The sequence below is a fragment of the Dryas octopetala genome, chromosome 6 (assembly GCF_963921425.1).
Source record: "Dryas octopetala chromosome 6, drDryOcto1.1, whole genome shotgun sequence".
Lineage (NCBI taxonomy): Eukaryota > Viridiplantae > Streptophyta > Magnoliopsida > Rosales > Rosaceae > Dryas > Dryas octopetala.
The window spans coordinates 13,309,640-13,330,242 of record NC_141371.1 but is presented as its reverse complement, the minus strand read 5'-3'; the positions used below and the strand labels follow the sequence as shown (position 1 = coordinate 13,330,242).

The window sequence follows — 20,603 nt, the reverse complement described above, 5'->3', positions numbered from 1 at the left end:
AACCGATGTTACCTAGGGCATTAAAATTTTTGTTTGGTAATTACTTTGCACACTCCTTACATGGTAGATAATATTTAGTTATGATTGTGGAGAGAGATCCATACCCGCATTATTTTCACCAGCATTTAGAGAGTCCTGAAGGCCTTGGTAAAGTTCAGCTCGAAGTGTTGTTTGATGGGAACATACCCATCTAAGTCTGTGTGATTCAATTTTCACGTAATTATCCACAACGTACTGTTGTAAAAGACGCCCCCCTCGAAGTAGAACTAATGGATCATCCTTGCGTATCTGCAAAATCAAAGTTTGGGTTTACATCTCAAAATTCCCTGAAATTAATTAGATGGTTTTTATTTCTGTACGCACCTGTAAAATATACGCATAATAGTCGCAAGGCGATAGTTCTCTTCCACGATCGTCACGACTATTAATATCCCATCCATATGATCCATACGACAATAACAACGGATACTGTAAAGGATCATAGAATCCAGCCGTGTCTTGGACATTTATAAGTTGCCCTTGAGCTGTCTGAACGATGAAATTTCTTCTATTTTGATTGGTGTCTTCATCTCCGCTTATTATAATTGCAGCGACCTGAGATGCAGATGGTAAACTATATTGAGGCCGGTTGCTGGTTGCTCCTTTAAGATGAGTTTGCAATTTGGCAACTGTGGGTGTCACCCTAAGTGTTGTAATGTCTGAGCGAACGGATTATGTTCATTAAGAATCCGTTGTATCTTTTCAACCACACTTCTATCTAGAATATCACTATCAGCCAACCGATTTTCAATTGCATGCTCGGTATCATATATATAAGCTTGTAGAAATCGCGGTCTATTACCTTCTCTTGGTAGAAGACTACCAATTTTATGATATATAGATCCTTGTGCTCGAAATGTATAAATTCCACGTCCTCCAATATTAATTCTGTCATCAACATGGACACTCATTGAAGTGAAGGCAAATACATGATTGTAGGCTCGAATATTTTACCTAAAGTGTCTACCCTCCGATGTTTGGTCTATGAAAAGTGTTACCATTTTTGGCGGAGATGGTATCCATGGCAAGGCAACTTTTCCGTTGCAACAACACATATTGGAGGTCTCATTATGAAATAATTGCGCTGCGCACTTTGAACATATGGTTGGTATAGGTAATTGGCATCCTGGGACTTCCATGCTGTCACAATAATCTCTAGCACAATTATGATTTCTCATTTCTCTTGGCCTACGTTGAACTCGAGGTACGCTAATGCTGCCTGGCCCCGCATTACGATTCGTCGCTTCATTAGGCACTTCTGCTTTTAAATAATTCACTTTTAATTTTGAGTGAAAGAATTGTAATTCAAACTAAAAACAATGTAAAAAATAACCCACCATTAGGAGCAGAATTTAGATTATCCTCGTCTGCCATTCGTAACGTACCCGAACGTGCCATTCGTCTTATATGAGTCAAACGTCTTCTAAGAGGTTGCTCAATGTTGTTGCCATAATTGGATAAAACTCTTGTGCTTGGGCCTTCATCCTCCACCTGTTCAAATAAATTGGTTTCCGTATTTGAACTTGGCATCTGCGTTATATGGTTCACACGCATTGTAGAAGCATATCGACCTTCATTCTCATGATTTGACATAACTCTTGAACTTGGGCCTTCATCGCCAACTCGTTCTATCCAATTGATGATTACACTTGAGTATTATTAATTTTAATTTCACTTTTCATGCTTAAAAAATTATAATTAAAGAAGAATAATAATAAAAATGTTACTTAATAGTGTAAACAATATATGAACTTATTTTAAATAAGAACCCTAAAAATGTATAAATGTTAGTTAAGCGTACAAAAAATACCAGGGGATGACTGATCTCTATTACTGGTGTCCGCCTCAATTCGATCATCACAAACATTATCAACCATTGGTCGCTTTCCTCGAGATGCCTCGCACTGTCGAGCCAAATAATTGCGATATTGTGAAGAACTCAGTGATTGTCTCCATTCTGTTGAACTCATCGTATAAAAAAAAAATAAGGATAAAATAAAGACGTGTGAAAAAATTAGGGTTCATTTTATTTTGAAGGAAAATTATCAGTCAAGTTTTTTTATATCATGGTGCACTTTAAAATTAGCATAACGACAACCATGTTGATTGACTACAATCCCAAATATTTATGGTGGGCTGCACTCAGAGAAAGTAAAATCACACCATCATCCTCACTCTCTCCCCCTATTTTTCGTATTTATTAATTGTATTCCAATATGTATTCTAGATTATGAAGGTAATATATAAAAAGTGTGTTATGAAATATGGAAGTTTGAAATTCAAAATGTGATGCACAGAATTAAGATTGTGTGAAAGACTTTTTTGGGTGTATCTTAAAAATTGCAATGGATTAGGCAAAAAATTGTATTTGTCTTTTGATTTGTTTCTCAAATATATTTAAAGTTATGAAGGTTTGTGAATTAGTGGACTATGAAGGGTAAAATAGTTAGGCTTATGGTTTTTTTTTTTTTTTTTCTTTTGTGAAGAGTTATATTAATCTGTAATATTTGGGTAAATGTGTCGACATAATATAAAGCAATATATAAGAAAATCTCAACAATCATAAAATACAAAAATTGCATACCTATGCAAAACCAAGATCAAATATGTTTCCTGCAAATATTTCCCTAACCAAATTCTCTAAACGCTATGCTTCTTTGCAATAGCATCATTAATTTTGTGCTCGCAAATTGCAATGCAACACCCAAGTGGTAAGTAATTAAATTAAACTAAATTGTAAAGGTGTCGACATAATATAAAGCAATATATAAGAAAATCCCAACAATCATAAAATACAAAAATTGCATACCTATGCAGAACCAAGATCAAATATGTTTCCTGCAAATATTTCCCTAACCAAATTCTCTAAACGCTATGCTTCATTTGCAATAGCATCATTAATTTTGTGCTCGCAAATTGCAATGCAACACCCAAGTGGTAAGTAATTAAATTAAACTAAATTTTGTGCTTACAATGCAATCAGGCGGTCCACCGTGACTTTCAAGGTCCTTCTTCAAGTCCTCTAGTATTTCAGCATAACTTTCACAGTAAAAAACAAAAACACATTACAGACATTTCAAAAAACCCACCTCACAAACCACCACAAACAATCAGTACACTTTACCTTGGAGCAAATTTCTCAGCTTTAACCGGAGCATCGGGCGCTGAAGCATCAGTGTCAGCGAGTTTCCTACCCCAAATCAATCAAGTATGTTCTCTTTTTTACTTGTTAAAAGTGAACCAAAAAACGAAAGCAGTATGAAGCCTCATTCAGACAACACGATCAAAATGAAAAGCCAGCTAATGAAATAACCAAATCAAGACACCATTAAATAAGTGCAACATAACTAATAATCAATAGAAGAATATAAAGCTTTAAAAAGAATTATTTTAACAAAATCAAAGAAAGAAGCTTAATACCTGAAAGCTTTGGAATTTGAATTAGAAAAACCAAAGAGAGAGACTGGCAATATGAAACTGCTTTGAACTTTCAAATGCTTTGTTCTTGCCCTTTTTCAGCCTAAATAAAGCGAAGAGCTATTAAAAATCCGAAAATTATAAATATGACATACTGTTCAGATTTCTCTACTACAATAATTATTAATGTATCATTTATAATTAGAAATTGATAAGCACAATAATACCTTTAATGGTCAATAATTGTCTTCCATACCTTAGTTTTAATGGTATTTAATGGTCAATAATGGTCAATAAAAAACACACACAACTATATGATCACAAAATTAGAGTATGGAAGCAAGATCACAAATTATGATTATCAGCTTGAATCTAAAAAATAATTAAATAAATAAAATTAAAATCATATACTATATACCTTGCGGAGAAAATTTCCACTACTACTGTGCAGCTTATCAACTTCATGATGATTTTCCTTAATAGTATATGATTTTGAATAAAATATCACATTTCTAGCCTCTCGACACACGTGAGAAATTGGCTCTTTTTATTGCACATATGTTGAATTCATCTGTCTACGATTTGGGTGGATGTTATGTTTTTGTGTGTGCCCGGCCTGTTCATATATAGTGTAAAATTTGATGCTCTATTTGACAAACAAAATGAGAAAGATAATGAAGACTAAAGAAAAAGCCTTGCAAGAACCAAGATTTAGTGATTTTATGATAGAATGCAAAATATTATAAGAATCATTTAGACATATTTAGAGGTTTCTATATGTAACTCTAAAATCTGGAATAAATGTGACAGCCAAAAAAAAGATGCATGGGTGAATACATAAGCAAAAGAAAAAAGAAAAAAAAATGATTAGTCAGGTATGCACATTACAAATATGTGTTGATATGGATTTGCATATTAGGCTTGAATGGAGGACAATTGATTTCTACTAACACAGAGAATACCAATTACATCAATACCTTCTCATAAGTAATCAATTACAAAGAATAAAATAAATTCTACATAGTCAAACCGCTGTATAAGACTATAAGAGCATAGACATCTCTAGTAGTAAAATGCACCTCAATTTGATGATCACCACATGCATAAATGGATAGAGAGCTGGAGAAAAAAATATTCCAAACCAATCTCATCGAAACTTGCAAGGCTTCCTCTGCATATATGCTTATGATCTTATAACCATCATTTCTGCACAAATTTCATTCGATAATAATTTGAATCATACAAAAAGAGCTCTTCTTGCTACTTCCGATCTCAATTGAGCATAATTTATGTTCTTAAGAATAATAGCCTGGGGAAAAGGCAAATTAATCAAAAAATGTCTCCACTCTTGAACTTCCACCAACTTATGATCCACATGAAACATCTGCAAAAATCAAATCCTTGTTAATATAAGAATTAATAAACCAAGAAATTAAAAAAAAAAAGTTTAATAAACAAAGCAAACAATGTTATTGTTCTCCTCACAGAATTCATATGAAAATTGTACACAAAATTCAGAGGAATGCATTAATAATCCAAACAAATACATGCACACACAATTAGTGGACTCAACCTAGAACGGCAGTGCCAATCCGTACACCAAATAGAAAGAGATATTCATCATATTAGCATTAGGCCATCAGAATTGTGTAGGCCATCAGAACTGATGTATCTGAAATGGATGCCCTTTATGCCAACAAACAGTCCAATATATATTATGTGATTCCAACAAACAGAAAGTTTTTGGTAATTCAAAAATTTTCAATTCTCTTCCACTATTTCTCTCATTTTGTAGGGAAACAAACAAAATGCTAAAAAGGGGTCATTCTCTTACCTTAAAGTGAAAGGAGGGGCATCATTGTAAGGTCCATAATCAAGATCGAGGACCCTTGTAAGACAGAAACAAAAAATAGAACCTATTGTTAGATATATATGGGAATTTCAAGAGAATGAGGTGAGCAGTTTTCATAGAATTCTCATGAATAAAAACAGATCATATATAGCTAAATACCTACAAATAAAACATATTGATGATGAAAATAGTACTTATAATATCAATGCAAGTGGATTATTAAATGAAATTTGATAATATCAAAGTGAAACCCCATCAATTATTTTTCCGCCCCACACATTCATAACTTAAATATGTTGAAACACATCATGAGATGAATGATTACCTAATTCTAAGCCAGACTTCAGAAAATCTATTTCTTCTGTTTTATTGTTCTTTTTCTCCTGTATTTGGCTTTGGACTGGTTTTCTTCCCTCCTCTTCCTTTGCCTCTGGGCTTAATGAATTCAGTTTACCAACAAAAAATAGCCAGACTTCAGAACCCTAAATTATAACAGAAAAAAAAAGCTTGGGAATACGTCAAGCATTCTAATTAGTCTGTAATTTAATTAAATAAAAGAATCATGGAATTAATAATAAATTGAAATAATATAAAAAGGAAGTTGGAGACAGAAAGAAACTTATTGGGAAAATCCAATTTTCCCTAATCGAAGGTGGAAAGAACCTTGAATCCTTTCCTTTTGAGCTTCACTCATAGATGGATGAAGGTGAAGTCTTGGTGGAGAGAATAAATTCAGGGAAGGAGTGCAATACGTTAACGTGGGGAGAAGAAAACTGCCCTATGCTAACATGGACTGATGGAAATGGTTTTTCTTTTAAATTTTTAATTGTAACTAATTGTTTGTTTGACCATTTTACCCTTGTTTATTAAGGTAATCTATGTTTTAATACTCTTAAGCACTATATGGTTTTTATGGAATTCCAGAAAATTTCACCTAGGAGAGGTGTTTGCTTTATATATATATATATATATTAACTAATTATGTAAATCAAATTGGATTATAGAATTGCTATAACTAAAAAGAAATAGATTTACTAAGAAGCATTTAAATAAAGTTTAAGTTGGATTAATTTACTTTGCTTGCATGACTAGTTTGACTTACTTACTTGTTAATTAATCAATCTATTAATGGATTGACGACACCTTGTTAAAGTAACAAAATGACGCGATGTCGAGGTCAGTGCGTAAGCATACAGGCGCTGGACAATAGGCCAGAGCTCCCCCAGTCTCTCATGCCTGACCAGGTCAAATTGTTTGACTTTAATTGGTTAACCTCCAGACTTATAAATAAAATTGGACTTTAAGTAGAAACTCTAAGTCTCAAAAATTCAAAAACTTAGTCTTAGTAAACTAGTTTCTGAAATTTTCTGGGAAGATATGACCAAAAAGAAAGGTCATGTCGAAACTCTACCGAAATTACTATTTGACTAAAGTCGGTATTCTGTCGGATTTGGATTTCCAATTTCTCAGAAAAGGATTTGAGAACAGTAGTGCTATGGAAGTGCACAAAGGTTAAGCTTGGACACCATGTAGAAGGATTTTCACACCCTGACAGTTGAGATTATTTTGTGTATGTATGATAATAAATATTGTTGCCTGTGAACTGTGCATCGTTTTTGTATGCCATATTGCGTAGTTTTGTTGTTAATGATGATTTGAGGATAAAGGGTCTCGACAAACGTTGACCTTGGATTTCGATCCCTTAAACTTCTGGAAGGGGTATGTATGGAGGTGCTAGTCGATTTATCCTTCTGGGGAGGCTAGCTTAAGGGGTACTACCATAGTAATGGATACTCTCGTTACATTACCGAGTGTTGTTGCGGTAAGTGTAGTTGGTCATTTGTAATCGATTATCAGGTAATGATATTTTGGGTCCCATAACGTTTTAAGAAGTTGGATGCTCATCATAAAAAATTTTGGGGATTTCAACGATTAACTTTGATATTGATTTGTTAGTGAATCTTTTCGAACTGTTTTATCACTGACTATATATATATATTAAGTAGTTTACTTACTATTATCAAACCCAGCTAGGGTCCCCCGAGTAGAAGCTATGATCGTATGTGATGCTTACCCCCTACACTGCTTTTGCAGATTATCCTTTAGTTGACGATCTTGACTAATCTGTTGGGCGAGGCACTCATATATCTTTTTGGACATCCTCAGGTCTTCTTCATGTTGTTTATCTTGCTGGGTCTTCTACCTGTTTCATTATCTATCCTTTTTATATTTCAGTTTCTAAATATTCAGAACATCTTTTTAGTAGTCGGTTGGTATCCCTTTTTGGGGTTTGTTTCTCGAACGTGACTTCTACGGACGTCATGTTGTGTTAGGCTTACTTTTGTAAACCTTCTTACCCTACCGAGTTGACTTATTTTAAATATGTTTTGAAATATGTTCATATCAATTCTGCTGTACATTTTATTCTCTGATTAAACCCATAGTCCATCAAAAAAATGCTTAACTTGTTCTAAGGAACTTGGAATAGTGATGCTAAGGCGTGGTATCATATTCAGGGGTTCTTAGGGCGGGTGTTGCTGTGGCGATCCCGATTGGGACACCACAAAAGTAGTGTAATATTTCGAGTCAATTAATAATAAGGACAAATAGAAAAACATTGGAATAAGTAAAAAAAAATTAATCCATTTTAGTCCACTTTTAATTAAGTGGTCCATCAATTCGTTAAGGTCACAGATTAATCACCTTATGAAAAGTTTGACTACAAAGTTGAATTTGAAGTGAGATTTGTACAAATTGAAAATACATTCAAAACATGAATATGCTTAAACTACTTGTAAATCAACTAGCAATAGTTGAAGTCTTTGATTTAAGAAGAAGATGAAACCATCTTCTTCTTACTTAGAAAAATTTATCAAATGAGAAGAGGAAAAAGTTTGGAAGTAGTAAGGACTTTCGTGTATATTGCTTAAGATGAAGTCAGTAGGGAAGGCAAACCTAGCAGTAATAGTATATCTAAACCTAGGACTTGGATCCCTTGCCTTGCTTCCCTACATGGCTGGTACCAGGCTTAAATCTGAGCCTTTAAAGACAATCTCTCTCTCCTTACTCTTTCTCTCTCTACTTTGTCTTCAAATGCTCAGATTTGAGCTTGGTACCAGCCTTGCAAAGGAGCAAGGCAGGGGATCCAGTTCCCTAAACCTATGACCAATATGGCTAATAGAAAGGACAAACAATGCTATAAATGTAGACATAGAATAAGAAGATTAGTAATGGCTCCGTTGCTAAGAGCCTGCACAATGGCATATCAATATACTATACCATAGCTATATATTTATCATTTTCTAAATAGAAGTTATGTAACGAAAAAAATAGTTAAGAGTGTTTAGCTTCTATTAATTTGGGTTTGACCTTGCTTGATAAACCTCCCCAGGCGTGTGAGCACCTCCTTTTCGAGGATGATTATGTTAAGCTTTATAAAACCCGTTTTGCAAGTAATTAGTTAATTAGCATATTTTTTGAAAGTGAGAGTGTGTATGTTCAAAAGAAAAGTGAGTATTTAGTATTGGATAGATCACTGATATAGAATCGAATGTCAGTCTAATGGAATCATGGACCTGCTAGTCTTTAATTGTAACACCAAATCAACATGTCACAATAGGCGGGCAAAAAAAAAGTGAGTCCATTATTAGATCCAAATTAAACAAAACAACAGTATTAATTGGATCAAAATTAAAAAGAAAAACAAAAAAACAAATCGACATTGAAGAGAGATGACAGAAATAACAGGATGGTATTTTATAATTATTTTCTAAATAGAAGTTTATCTGTTTATGTCACAAAAAATTAAAAAAGAAGTTAAATAGCGTTTGGCTTATATTAAGTTTGTGGACAAATGTTAGTGGCCAAAAAAACAGTTTGTGGACAAATGTCAAAATATTAAGAGATGACAGTGTGGGGAACAGAGTATTTGGGACAGCCGATTTCATCTCAAACAAAACCCTCTCGCTATCTGAACAGAGTATTTGGGGGCTCCGGGATGCTGAAGACGACGATGTGGAGAAGTGCTTCTTCTTCTTGCAACAGACACAGAGGTATTCCTTTGTCTTGTCTTCACTACTCTACTCATCTTCTTTTCTTCAACAATTACTTTGCCTTGTTTCATTCTCAATCCTCAAACCCAACAAAATCTACAAACCCCCAACCCAAACCCACTAATCTCCACGATGCTTTCAATTTGTTCAATACCATGCTTCAAATGCATCCTCTGCCTTCGGTTGTCCGTTTCAATCAAATTATGGGTCAACTTGCCAAATTGAAACTTTATTCGGCAGTCATCTCGTTGAGTAACCAAATGAACGTGTTGGGAATTGCACCTAGTGTTTATACTCTAAACATTATCATTAATTGTTTTAGTCATCTGAACCAAATGGGTTGTAGTTTATCGGTGTTGGGAAAATTCTTTAAATTTGGTTTTGAACCAAATGTCACGACCTTCAACACTCTAATCAAGGGCTTTCTTCTTGCGGGTAGAGTTGCTGAGGCAGCAGGACTGTACAGAAATATGGTGGAGGGAGGTTGTAAGCCCAATGTGGTCACATTTGGTACATTAATAAACGCCTTTTGCAAAAAGGGTAATAATGGTGCGGCTATTCAATTGCTTAGGATGATGGAACAAGAAGGTTGTAAGCCCAATGTGGTTGCATTTGGTACTTTAATAAACTCCTTTTGCAAAATGGGTAATCATTGTGCGGCTATTCAATTGCTTAGGAGGATGGAAGAAGGAGCTTGTAAGCCTGATGTAGTTGTCTATAACATGATCATTGACAGTCTTTGTAAAGACACACTAGTTGCTGATGCATTGAACCTCTTCTCAGAAATGATTAGTAGGGGTATTGTCCCAGATGTTGTTGCATACACCTCTTTGATTGATGGAGTTTGCAAATTAGGAAAGTGGGAAGAAGCTACGAGATTGTTGAAGGAAATGGTGAGTAAAAAAATCTTTCCAGATGTACGCACCTTCAATGTCTTAGTAGATACACTTTGTAAGGAGGGGAAAGCCGTGGAAGCAAAAAGCGTGGTTGAAATGATGATTCAAAGAGATATTGAACCTAATACGGTTACATACAATTCACTTATGGATGGTTACTGCTTGCGAGGAGAATTGAAGGAAGCAAAAAGAGTTTTTGGTCTAATGCTTAGTAAGGGTGACATTGTTAATGCTCGTAGTTATAACATATTGATAAACGGATATTGCAAGCATAAAAAGATCGAAGACGCCATGATGCTTTATGAGGATATGTCTCGTACAGGAGTGGTTCCTGATACCATTACTTATACCACTCTTATCGATGGTTTTTGCAAAATAGGTAGATTACAAGTTGCTCAAAACTTGCTCTCTAAGATGCAAGCTTGTGGCCAGCTTCCAGATGTTCAAACTTATGCTGTTTTACTGGATGGCCTTTGTAAAAACCAACAACTTTCTATGGCAATAGAATTGTTTAAAGAGATGGAAGGCAAGAAGTTTGATATGGATATTGTGATTCACAATATTCTAATTGAAGGTTTGTGCATAGCTGGGAAAATGGAATCTGCAAGGGACTTTTTTTGCAGTTTATCATCAAAAGGGCTTCAAGCTGATGCGAGGACATATACTATAATGATCAATGGACTTTGTACGAAAGGCTCAACAAACGAAGCAGAAAAGTTGCTTAGAGGAATGGAAGAGAAAGGTTGTCCTCCAAATGGTTGCACCCATAACACAATTATTCGAGGGTTTTTGAATAATAATGAGACATTAAGGGCAGTGGGACTTATTCATGAAATGCGGGAGAGGGGTTTCTCTGCAGATGCATCAACGATGGAATTGATAGTTGATTTATTGTCCAAAGATAATGTAGATCCTGCTTTGTTGGCATTGGTAACATGAGTTGATTTGCATCTTTGAAAATTCAAAGTTTATTTAGATCCTCCTCACTATCACAATGAACTTTGAAACTACTGCACTTTGATGTCGTCTATATGTTATCTATTATATATCCATCATGTGAAATTTATGTCTTTTATCATGTAGATTCTTCTGGTCTATAGAGCTGGGTGTGAAAGTTTGTTGGTGTGGTAGTTGTTGCAGGTTGGTTGATTGTGGTGGTGGTGGTGGTGCAATGATAGTTTGTTGTGTTGTTAGAGGTTTTATGGTCAAAGTGGTTCACAGTGCTTGTGGGTGTGCGAGGACCTGGTATGAGGCTTGACCTCGTATGGTTCTTCCTTCGAATGGAACAAAGATATCCCTGAAAAGTTAATTTGTAAGTTTAGTTTACACTTACGACTGTAACCTTGTATTTTCTTCGGACTCTGTTTGAAATGAAAAAAAATTCTGTGATAATATGTCACTTCTTTTACATAGAAAATGATGTAGGGACCAAAAAGATTAAAAGGATTAGAGATTTTCAAATGAAGTACAAGTGAAGTAAATGTCATGCTCATTTAAATGACGATTAAAATGTATTTAAAAGCTTCTTAGCCATATTGAGTGGAGTACCATATGAAATACATCAAATGGCTCAGTTGGTCGATTCAGTTCAAAATGCCTTTTCACCCGCAATCTCAAGTATTTTCAATATTGTCTTAATTTTCGGTATTATCTTTGGTGAAATTTGTATTGTGAACTTGCTCCAATCAAGAAAATGAGCAAAGGGTAATGCATAGTATGGTCTGCAAAGGGTAATGAATTTGATGACATTCCTGATGTATGCTCCCACCGCCACCAGCTTGTTTTGTTGTCATTTTCATTAATATCTTTGTTATGAATTTGATGACATTCCTGATCATTTTAGAAGGTATGAACAAAATTTTAAATGTTAGGAGACAGATGGATGCCACTAATTATGTTAGAAGTGGTGTTTCACAATATTTTGAAAATGCTGTGATAAATAAGAAATTATTTTTTATAGCATTTTTGGAATGCTATAATAAATATGATGTAAGAAAGTAGAGTACATTGTCCAAGATCAAAATTAAAGGAAAATCAACATGTTGGTGGGTAGAAAACCAATACAAAAAATATTACTCAGGTATGGGCAGTAGACAGTCGAAATTTCCACATAATCAGTCCTCTTTGTGCAAAATGATTTAACATGCTTCCAACAAATGAAATTTTTCATATTTGCAGCGTAAAAAAGAATGAAATAAGCATACAACAGCCAGGACCCAAGAAAATAAGCTTCAATAACAAACATAGCTTCTGAGGACTGTCCACCTTGGGAGCTCTACAATTGTAATTTTGTAAATAGGATCGAAGCTTATATATAATATGACAAGCTAGAATTACAATTCTGTTATTCTGTTCAATTGAATATCCAAACATGAAACAATTCTGATGATGACTTTAGCTAGCCTATATATACTTACTATGTCCCAACGACCCTACTTGTATCTTCTTCAGTTTGATTTATCCCGAAAATCCTTTCCATTCCAAAGCCTGAAATCTTGAGGTTCATTGTTTCAACTAACAGAATATTACTTGCTTTTAGGTCCCGGTGAATATTTTTCAATCTAGAGTACTTGTGAATATTCTATAATTCGAAAGCGTGTACCCCAATCCAAATTTTGTCTTTTCAGATGCATCTGTTCAGATCAACCATGAAGAACAATGAGTAAGTGATTTTCATTTTTGTTTTAAAGGTTAGAACAATATTGTTGAATTGCTCTACTCAGCTTTTGAACACAAAGAAAAAGATGTTGCAAAGAGGTAATCAAATTTGATGTCCCAGAAATCAACAGTATAAAAGAGTTAATCTTAGATGTGATAAGCACATATCAAACAAAAATTTGTCCAAACTTCAGTTGGGCATGTACTCATAGATCAATATCTTTTCCCTCCTCTTCAATGCAGCAACCCAAGAGCCTAACAAGATTGGTATGTTGGAGCTTGGCAATAAGCTTTAACTCGTTCATGAACTCCAGATCGATATCCTTGGCCAGACTTTTTTGACAGCCTTTTTATGGCTACTTCTTGATTTTCAGGCAAAATCCCCTGTAAAAGATTGAAGGAAGATAAACCCAACACTAAGAGAAATACCACCTTACCAATCAAAATTAATTAAAGAAATTATTAGGCTTTTTTATATTTTACCCAACACTTTTATTTTTAACAAAAATTTAGACAAAATGAGCTAGAGGTGGTACATTGCAACAAATTTTTATTCAAGTGGTAAATTGATTTAATTTTTTTTTTCGGTGATGAAGTGAAATTGAACTCAAAATTCAGGTGGGTAAAGTGTTATAAAGCCAAATTATTAAGAAAAGTATAAAATGAAGGACAACACACTTGCATTTAGAGATCAGTACTGTGAAAGTGTCACCTTAAAAACAGGGCCAAATCCTCCCTCTCCAGTTTATTAGCTTCAGAGAAGTTGTTTGTAGCAGCTAATATACTTCTTCAACCAATGAGTGGTAGTTCTGAATCATTCTTTCCACCTCCAGCAGTAATAGTCTCACCATACTTCCTCCTATGTTTCCTGTTTCAGTAGTATTGTTAGAGCATCGTTTGTTTGGATTACTTGAATCTGTGTGCCTGCACATTTGGAAGAGAAACAGAGTAGTAGCAGTACCTTCCTTCTCCAAAATTTTTGTTCCGACAGCTGAGACTATTGTAATTACAAGGGACCGCTTCAATGCATCACCCTTGCCACCAGCAAAGAACAGAAAAAGATCTGATTGATTAATAATATTGACGGCTCCAAGTAATGGTCAATTTCTTGCAAGACTATAAAATTTTGGTTGGTTTACTAATCATGTGATAGTGACACTAATGAGTCCAATCTCAACTACTATTGTCTGGTACGAGTTTTAATTGACATATCCATGCCAGAACATAGCAAATTAAGAAAACCAAACATACCTTGGCCGGAGCTATGAACACGAATATAAATATTCCATCCAAGAGTGATTCTCTACAAGATCCATTAAGTCACCAAACCATGTCAAACATCTACCAGTTCTACTTCCTAATTCTGTCGCATTTACATAAGCAAAAGCTGTGCAAGAACAGCTTTGATAGCATTCAGATTCAGATTCACACTCACCCATACTCTTATTGTCTGACAGAATAGAATGATCTGGTAGTGTCAACCCTTTCAAACTTTGAAAAGTACCCTTCTGATCCGTTAACACATTTCAATTCCTTTTCCATTGTTCTTTAAATTTGGCTTTAAAACTTGTCAAACACTGGCATGGTGATGCATGCAAGGGTTTCATTCTTGAGGCAGGCATCATATGGACCGAAACGAGCATAAAAATCACATTTATCAACAGGCTTCCTCCACGATTCAAACCATGTTTCACTGGAATTCTTCCAGAGCATGCAGCTCAACCTGCCCAGTTGGATTCAACACGACCCTCAATTTAACTGAGCTATTTGTGACTTGATAGCTTTTGTTCAAGCTAAGCTTCATTCCAGGCAACAATGTATCAAAGGGATGATTGAAGCTTTGCCACAGAGTGTCTTCTCCAAATCTCAGAACAAGGTTTCCGGTATCCATATATTAGTAAGCCAGTTGTGGCATTCGTTGCAGAAGCAGATACTGATGCATTAGATGAGCAGACAAGTACTTTTCTGGTCCTATCCAACACCACCAGATTTCCATCACTGCTGAGCATGAAAACACCAGGAGAATCAAGAGGGGATTCTCTGTTAGCAACCCATATTATTGGTGTTGTTGGGATCCTGTTGTACCATATACCAAGGAAGCACTTGGTAGAATTTTGAGGACTGAAGAAGCCTAATGTAAAGGTTCCCAGGGAAGAAGTCAGGGTCTGGTTTGCACTGATAGATTTGCCTTGGCTGGTACTGAATGACAGGATAAGAGATAAGAGTAACGTAACAAGACAAAGAAAGAGCCTCCTTATTCAGAGACAGATAGACATAAAGAAGAAAGAAAGTTCATGACTCAAACTAAAAAATTAATTGGCTAACTATAATTTGTGCTCACTAAAACTAGTGAACCTTCATACCATAATTGCGTTTCTTCCATTCAAAATGCCCATCATGTGTTCTAAAGCACCTCAATATCATCAATTATTAAGTCCAAATTATCATTTACTGTAATAGAAATTTTTTGGGACAAGATGAGTTGACACCATCACCGGATCCACTACTGCTGGGTATCCAAGGTTATGCATGTCCATGTCTCTCTGTGTCTTGTGACTTAGTCCATATTAGGCTATTAAGTTTGTATATCACGGCTTGACTCTAATGTGAGCGAGCCTAACATAACCAGAATTTCTGATAAATGAAACGAGGCACAGTCAAACATCACATTTAGCAGATTATAGTTAAAGATTACATTATAGATGAACAAAAAAAGAAAAGAAATAAATATATCACACAATTTAATAATGATACACTAACAAATTAACATGGAAATGAAATCTCATACTCATTAGAAAAATCCAAATCCGCAAACCAAACGAGGCCTAAAGTGATATGATGGACGTACGAAACAAAACAAAATGCATGAGCTTTTGTGTGAATTCACCTGGTTCAGAGCCATGAACACGAATATAAATATTATGTGCCTCAAAGTGTGATTCTCTACAAGATTCATCAAGTCACCAAACCATGTCAAACATTTCCCAATACTTCCTTCTGTCAGATTTACATAAGCATAAGCTGTGCAAGAACAGTTGTGAAGGCATTCAGATCCGCACACTCACTCATACTCTTATTTTCTAAGAGAATGGCATGATTGATCTGGTAGTTTCAACCTTTCAAACTTTGAAACCCTTCCCCGTTTTCACATGCCAATGCCTTCTCCCTAACACAACCACCGGGCCAATCCCCCGTTGCCCATTGTTTTTGAAATTTGGTCCTGAGACCTGTCAAACACTTGCATGGTGATGAGAGGGTTTCGTCAATGTAGTATTTTCAATATTGTCAATTTCCGGTATTCTCTTTGATGAAATTTGTATTGTGAACTTGCTCCAATCAAGAAAATGAGCAAAGGGTAATGCATAGTATGGTCTGCAAAGGGTAATGAAATATGGTTGACTGAATGTAACGTGTTACATAGGTGGCTGTTAGATTGTATTTAAAGGCTTATTGCCTCTGTAATCATTAAATGAGAAACTGATTAATCAGTTTGTGTCTTCCTGGAAGCTTCTGTCTTCTATTCCTCTGTTTCAACATACCCCCACCCCAACCAGCTTGTTTTGTTTTCATTTTCATTAATATCTCGTTATGAATTTGATGACATTCCTGATCATTTTAGAAGGTATAAACAAATTTTAAATGTTAGGAGACACAGATTGGTGCCACTTATACTGTTAGAAGTGGTGTTTCATAAAATATTGAAAAGGGAATTTTTTTTTAGATAGGACACACATTTGAGTCGATCTTATTTCAGGATACATATCTAGATTCTTGTGGATGAATGACACTTCAATCCTTCTCTAGGGCAGACGCTTGTACTTTTTTTTTTTTTTTGCGGACTTACACTACCGAGCGCTCGCCAAAAATATTTTTACATAGGGTCCGCACTTTTTTTTGTGCGGATGCGTCCGCACCAGAGTGCCACAGAATGACACTTATTTAGAATTTGTATCAATATGGGATAATCTGTAACCTCTATCAAGATTTCCTTAAAAAAAACCTTGTGTCAGTCACATGACTTATTTTTAAGGGGTAAAATGGTCTTTTGATATGTCTGACCATTTCACTTAAAAAAAATTAATTTTTGTGTTTTAGAATCCTATATTTTAGAGTAAAAATATTAAAAATAAATTAATATTAAAAATTAAAAAAGAAGAGGGAGATGACAGTTCGCCCCCACCCTGCCCCAACCCACCTCTGACGACCCTACCTGCTGGCGGCAGCCCCACCCTCCCCCTCTCTCCATCTTTTTCTATTTCTCTTTCTCTTTCTCTTTCTCTCTATCTCTCTCTCCATCTCCATCTCTTCTTCTATTCCTCTTTCTCTCTCTCCCTCTCTATCTCTTTCTCTTTTTATCTAATATATTTCTCTCTCTTCACTATAACCCAATGTTGGAGCAGTGAGGAAGGCTGGCTTGATGGTCGATTTGGAGACCAGTGACCTCGTCAGTCTACCTCACTGCTCTAGTGGTGGGTTACGATGAAGAGAGAGAATGGACAGAGAGAGAAAGAGACACAGTCACAAAGAGAGTGAGAGTGAGAGAGTGAAAGGGGGAGGGTGGGGTAGCATTGGCAGGTAGGGCCGCCGTCGGTAGGTAGGCTACCACCGGGGGTAGGCCGCCTGAGATGGGTTGGAGCGAGGTGGGTTGGGTTTGTGGCTTGTGCGATCTGGGATGTGCATCTTCTTCCTTGTTCTTTTTTTTTTTTGTTATTACTTTTAGAGTAAATTACACGTAAGTACCTCAACTATACCACAATTTTCAAGTTAGTACCTCCAAAGAGGAAAATTAATTTTTTAAGGAGGGGGAGATTTTATCAAAATACCAAGATATTTTCGTCAAGATTTTAGAAATTTCAGTGAAAATATTGGCTTGGGGTGGGATTTCTGAGTTTTAGTGGGCTTCGGCGGCAGGGGGCGAGAGAGAGAGAGAGAGAGAGAGAGAGAGAGAGAGAAAGAGAGAGAGAGATGAGTGGCTGGAAGAGAGAGATGAGGTCCGGTGTGTACAGGTGGAAGAGAGAGATGAGGTCTGGTGTGTGCGGGTGGAAGAGAGAGATGAGGGTGGGAAGAGAGAGAGATGAGGTCGGGGAGAGAGAAATGAGAGTGAAGTTTTTCATTTAGGCGACATCGAACCAGAGCTTTTTCGATTGAAATCTCAGGTTTGAAGAGCACTCAGCGGGTAATCCCAAGGATGGCCTAGAGCCGGGAATGAATAGTAATGCCTGCGGTGAATAATCTTGTAATATATACTCAAAGGCTAGGTTATTTCCAATTTCCAAAGAGTGATACTGCGTAGATCTCAGATCAGCTAGAATAAGAAGTCATGGGAGGAAAAAAGGAAGGAAAAAAAAGAAAAAAAAAAGGGTTTATGGTTGATTGGGGTTTAGGGTCTTTGGGCAATTAGAAAGAAAAAAAAGAGTTTAGGGTTTGGTTTGGCTCTTTTGGGGTTTCGTTTAATGGTTTTTAAACTCTAAACCCTAATGCATCTTATTGAATACTTATTTAATTCATGATTTAATATTGTAAGATAAATAAATTTGATATGTTATTTATATAATTATTAATTAGTGACCCATTTTTAAATAGTATTTACCTCCAGCGCACATTATATTCACCTTATATCACATGAAACCTACTACATAATTTGGTTTCTTCAATGTTTTTTATTAATGTAGTAAAAAATATGTTAAATAAACATATGGTCAAGTTTTAATTAAAATTTTCGTATTTTGATAGCAATTCCGTCATTTTTTTTTAATTTTGTCAAAATCAAAATTCAATCGAAAATTTCCTCGAAACAGAAATTTTACTCCTTGAGTACCTCAAGTTTAAAAAGTTGCAAACACTTTGATTTTTTTAAAAAATATTTATATGCTTTTAACAAAAGCGCTTCATACATAAGCACTGTCAAATAAGCTCCAAGACGTACATCACTAACCAACAAAAAAATCTTAAGGTTTTTTGTTTTTTTGTTTTGTTTTTTTTTTTAACTAAAGATTAATTAGGAAAGAGATTTTAGTGAAGTAGAAAAACAATGTACATAAAATATAGGGTTAATTACAAAAATTGTCCATGAACTTTACAGTGAATCTCAATTTAATTCACTAATTATAAAAAGTGTCAATTTGGCCCGCAAACTTTTCAAGTTGTACCAAAACAGTACAAACGTTAACTTCTATCGAAAAATTTAACAAAAATTGGTCATGTGCACAACAAGTGGCCACATTTTCAGGGGCATTTCATTTCGTTGATCACATTTTTGACCAATTCTGTTAATTTTTAGATGGAAGTTAACGTTTGTACTGCTTTGGTACAACTTGAAAAATTCGTGAATCAAATTGAGGTATTCCGGCGAAGTGCTTCTTCTTATTGCAACAGACACAGAGGTATTCCGGCCTTGTCTTCACTACTCTACTCTTGTTTTCTTCAACAATTACTTTTCCAGTCAATTGCTAATGCAGTTGTTGTGCTATCTAGAAGGAAGATATGCCCAGAGGGTTGGGTGGAGACACCCCATCTTCCTTGCTTGGAGTTTTGGTGGCTGATGGACTCCCTCTGGATTGATTTTTTAGTTTTTTTATTCTATCTACTGTAGCTTTCTAATTTGGTTCTGTTTGAATTTTCTAAATGTTTGCTTCCCTTATTTTGTTGTTGCCTTTGTGGCTTTTTTGAATGGAATCCTTTTGTTTTTGGCCAAAAAAAAAAAATTAAATCTTGCCAGACTTTCATCCACTCTTTTAGAAAAAGTTTCCCTTCATATTCTCCTGATCATTCGAATCAAGCAAGCACAAACTCATTAACCTTTATTTCCCAGCCACGACCCCACATCAATCTTCCCACAAATTCACGGAAGTTCTTATATTGTTTTTGCTTTTGAATTCTACTAAGGAATTAAACAATATTAAACAATTCTTGAACTTAATTAAACTCTTTTGATCAATCACATGAAAATATATAAAATACAAAAGATTTCTTCAATTTCATAGTGATCTCCCCTTATTCAAGATACAGAGAGAGATTAGCATAAAATCTTTAGATCTTGTGTGGATTATGATTGAGGATATATATATATATATATTTTGGTACAACATGATTGAGAATATTCGATCAGTGTAGACAGAATTTTAGTTGCTTTACATCTAGCCTTGGTTTCAAGTGGAGTTGAGAAGCTAGAATTTCCTGAGAGTGCTCGACAAAGTGGCCTCAGTTTTTTATCTCATGGGTCTGAAAGAATTAGGGCTAAAAAAGATAGGCAAACATATTTGATATTTACAGGCTCCTTCTATTGAGGTATACCTCAATTTATTTATGTTGAGATATACCCTATTAGGGCCCACACAAGTCGTTTTGTGTCAATCCGAACCGTTCATTTTTTACATCTCCATTGATAGATCGTCCATGCAAAAAATTAGCCAAATCGGAAATCATTTGCCTATCTAACTTTGATCAAATAAATGGACGAACCAAATATTTTCGATGAAATCGTCCATTTGTTTGAACAAAGTTAGATAGGCAAATGATTTTCGATTTGGCTAATTTTTTGCAAGGAGGATCTATCAATGAAGATGATCCTTGTGAACGGTTCGGATCGACACAAAACGACTCTTGTGGGCCCTAACAAGGTCAGACCTCAACATAAATAAGTTGAGGTATACCTCAATAGAAGGAGCCTGTTGATATTTATTAATTAAG

The 20,603-nt window shown here is 35.2% G+C and overlaps 1 protein-coding gene and 2 pseudogenes across 1 annotated transcript; 1 reads left to right on the top strand and 2 right to left on the bottom strand.

Annotated features, from left to right (window-relative positions):
- Positions 1 to 78: 78 nt before the first annotated feature.
- Positions 79 to 7,187, bottom strand: LOC147282561 (uncharacterized; annotated as a pseudogene).
- Positions 7,188 to 10,130: 2,943 nt separating this feature from the next.
- LOC147282560 (uncharacterized) lies at positions 10,131 to 11,537 on the top strand. The gene is made up of 2 exons (XM_086246806.1): positions 10,131 to 11,162; positions 11,340 to 11,537. The coding sequence occupies exons 1-2, from the start codon at positions 10,146 to 10,148 to the stop codon at positions 11,385 to 11,387; spliced, it is 1,065 nt and encodes a 354-aa protein (XP_086102932.1). The 5' UTR covers positions 10,131 to 10,145; the 3' UTR covers positions 11,388 to 11,537.
- A 1,135-nt stretch (positions 11,538 to 12,672) lies between these two features.
- Positions 12,673 to 14,805, bottom strand: LOC147282559 (G-type lectin S-receptor-like serine/threonine-protein kinase At1g11410; annotated as a pseudogene).
- Positions 14,806 to 20,603: the final 5,798 nt, after the last annotated feature.

Coding starts and splice junctions, on each gene's coding strand:
- LOC147282560 (XM_086246806.1), top strand. CDS start 10,146: ATGATTAGTAGGGGTATTGTCCCAGATGTTGTTGCATACACCTCTTTG. Junction 11,163..11,339: donor ATTTATTGTCCAAAGATAAT/GTAGATCCTGCT, acceptor TTTATCATGTAG/ATTCTTCTGGTCTATAGAGC.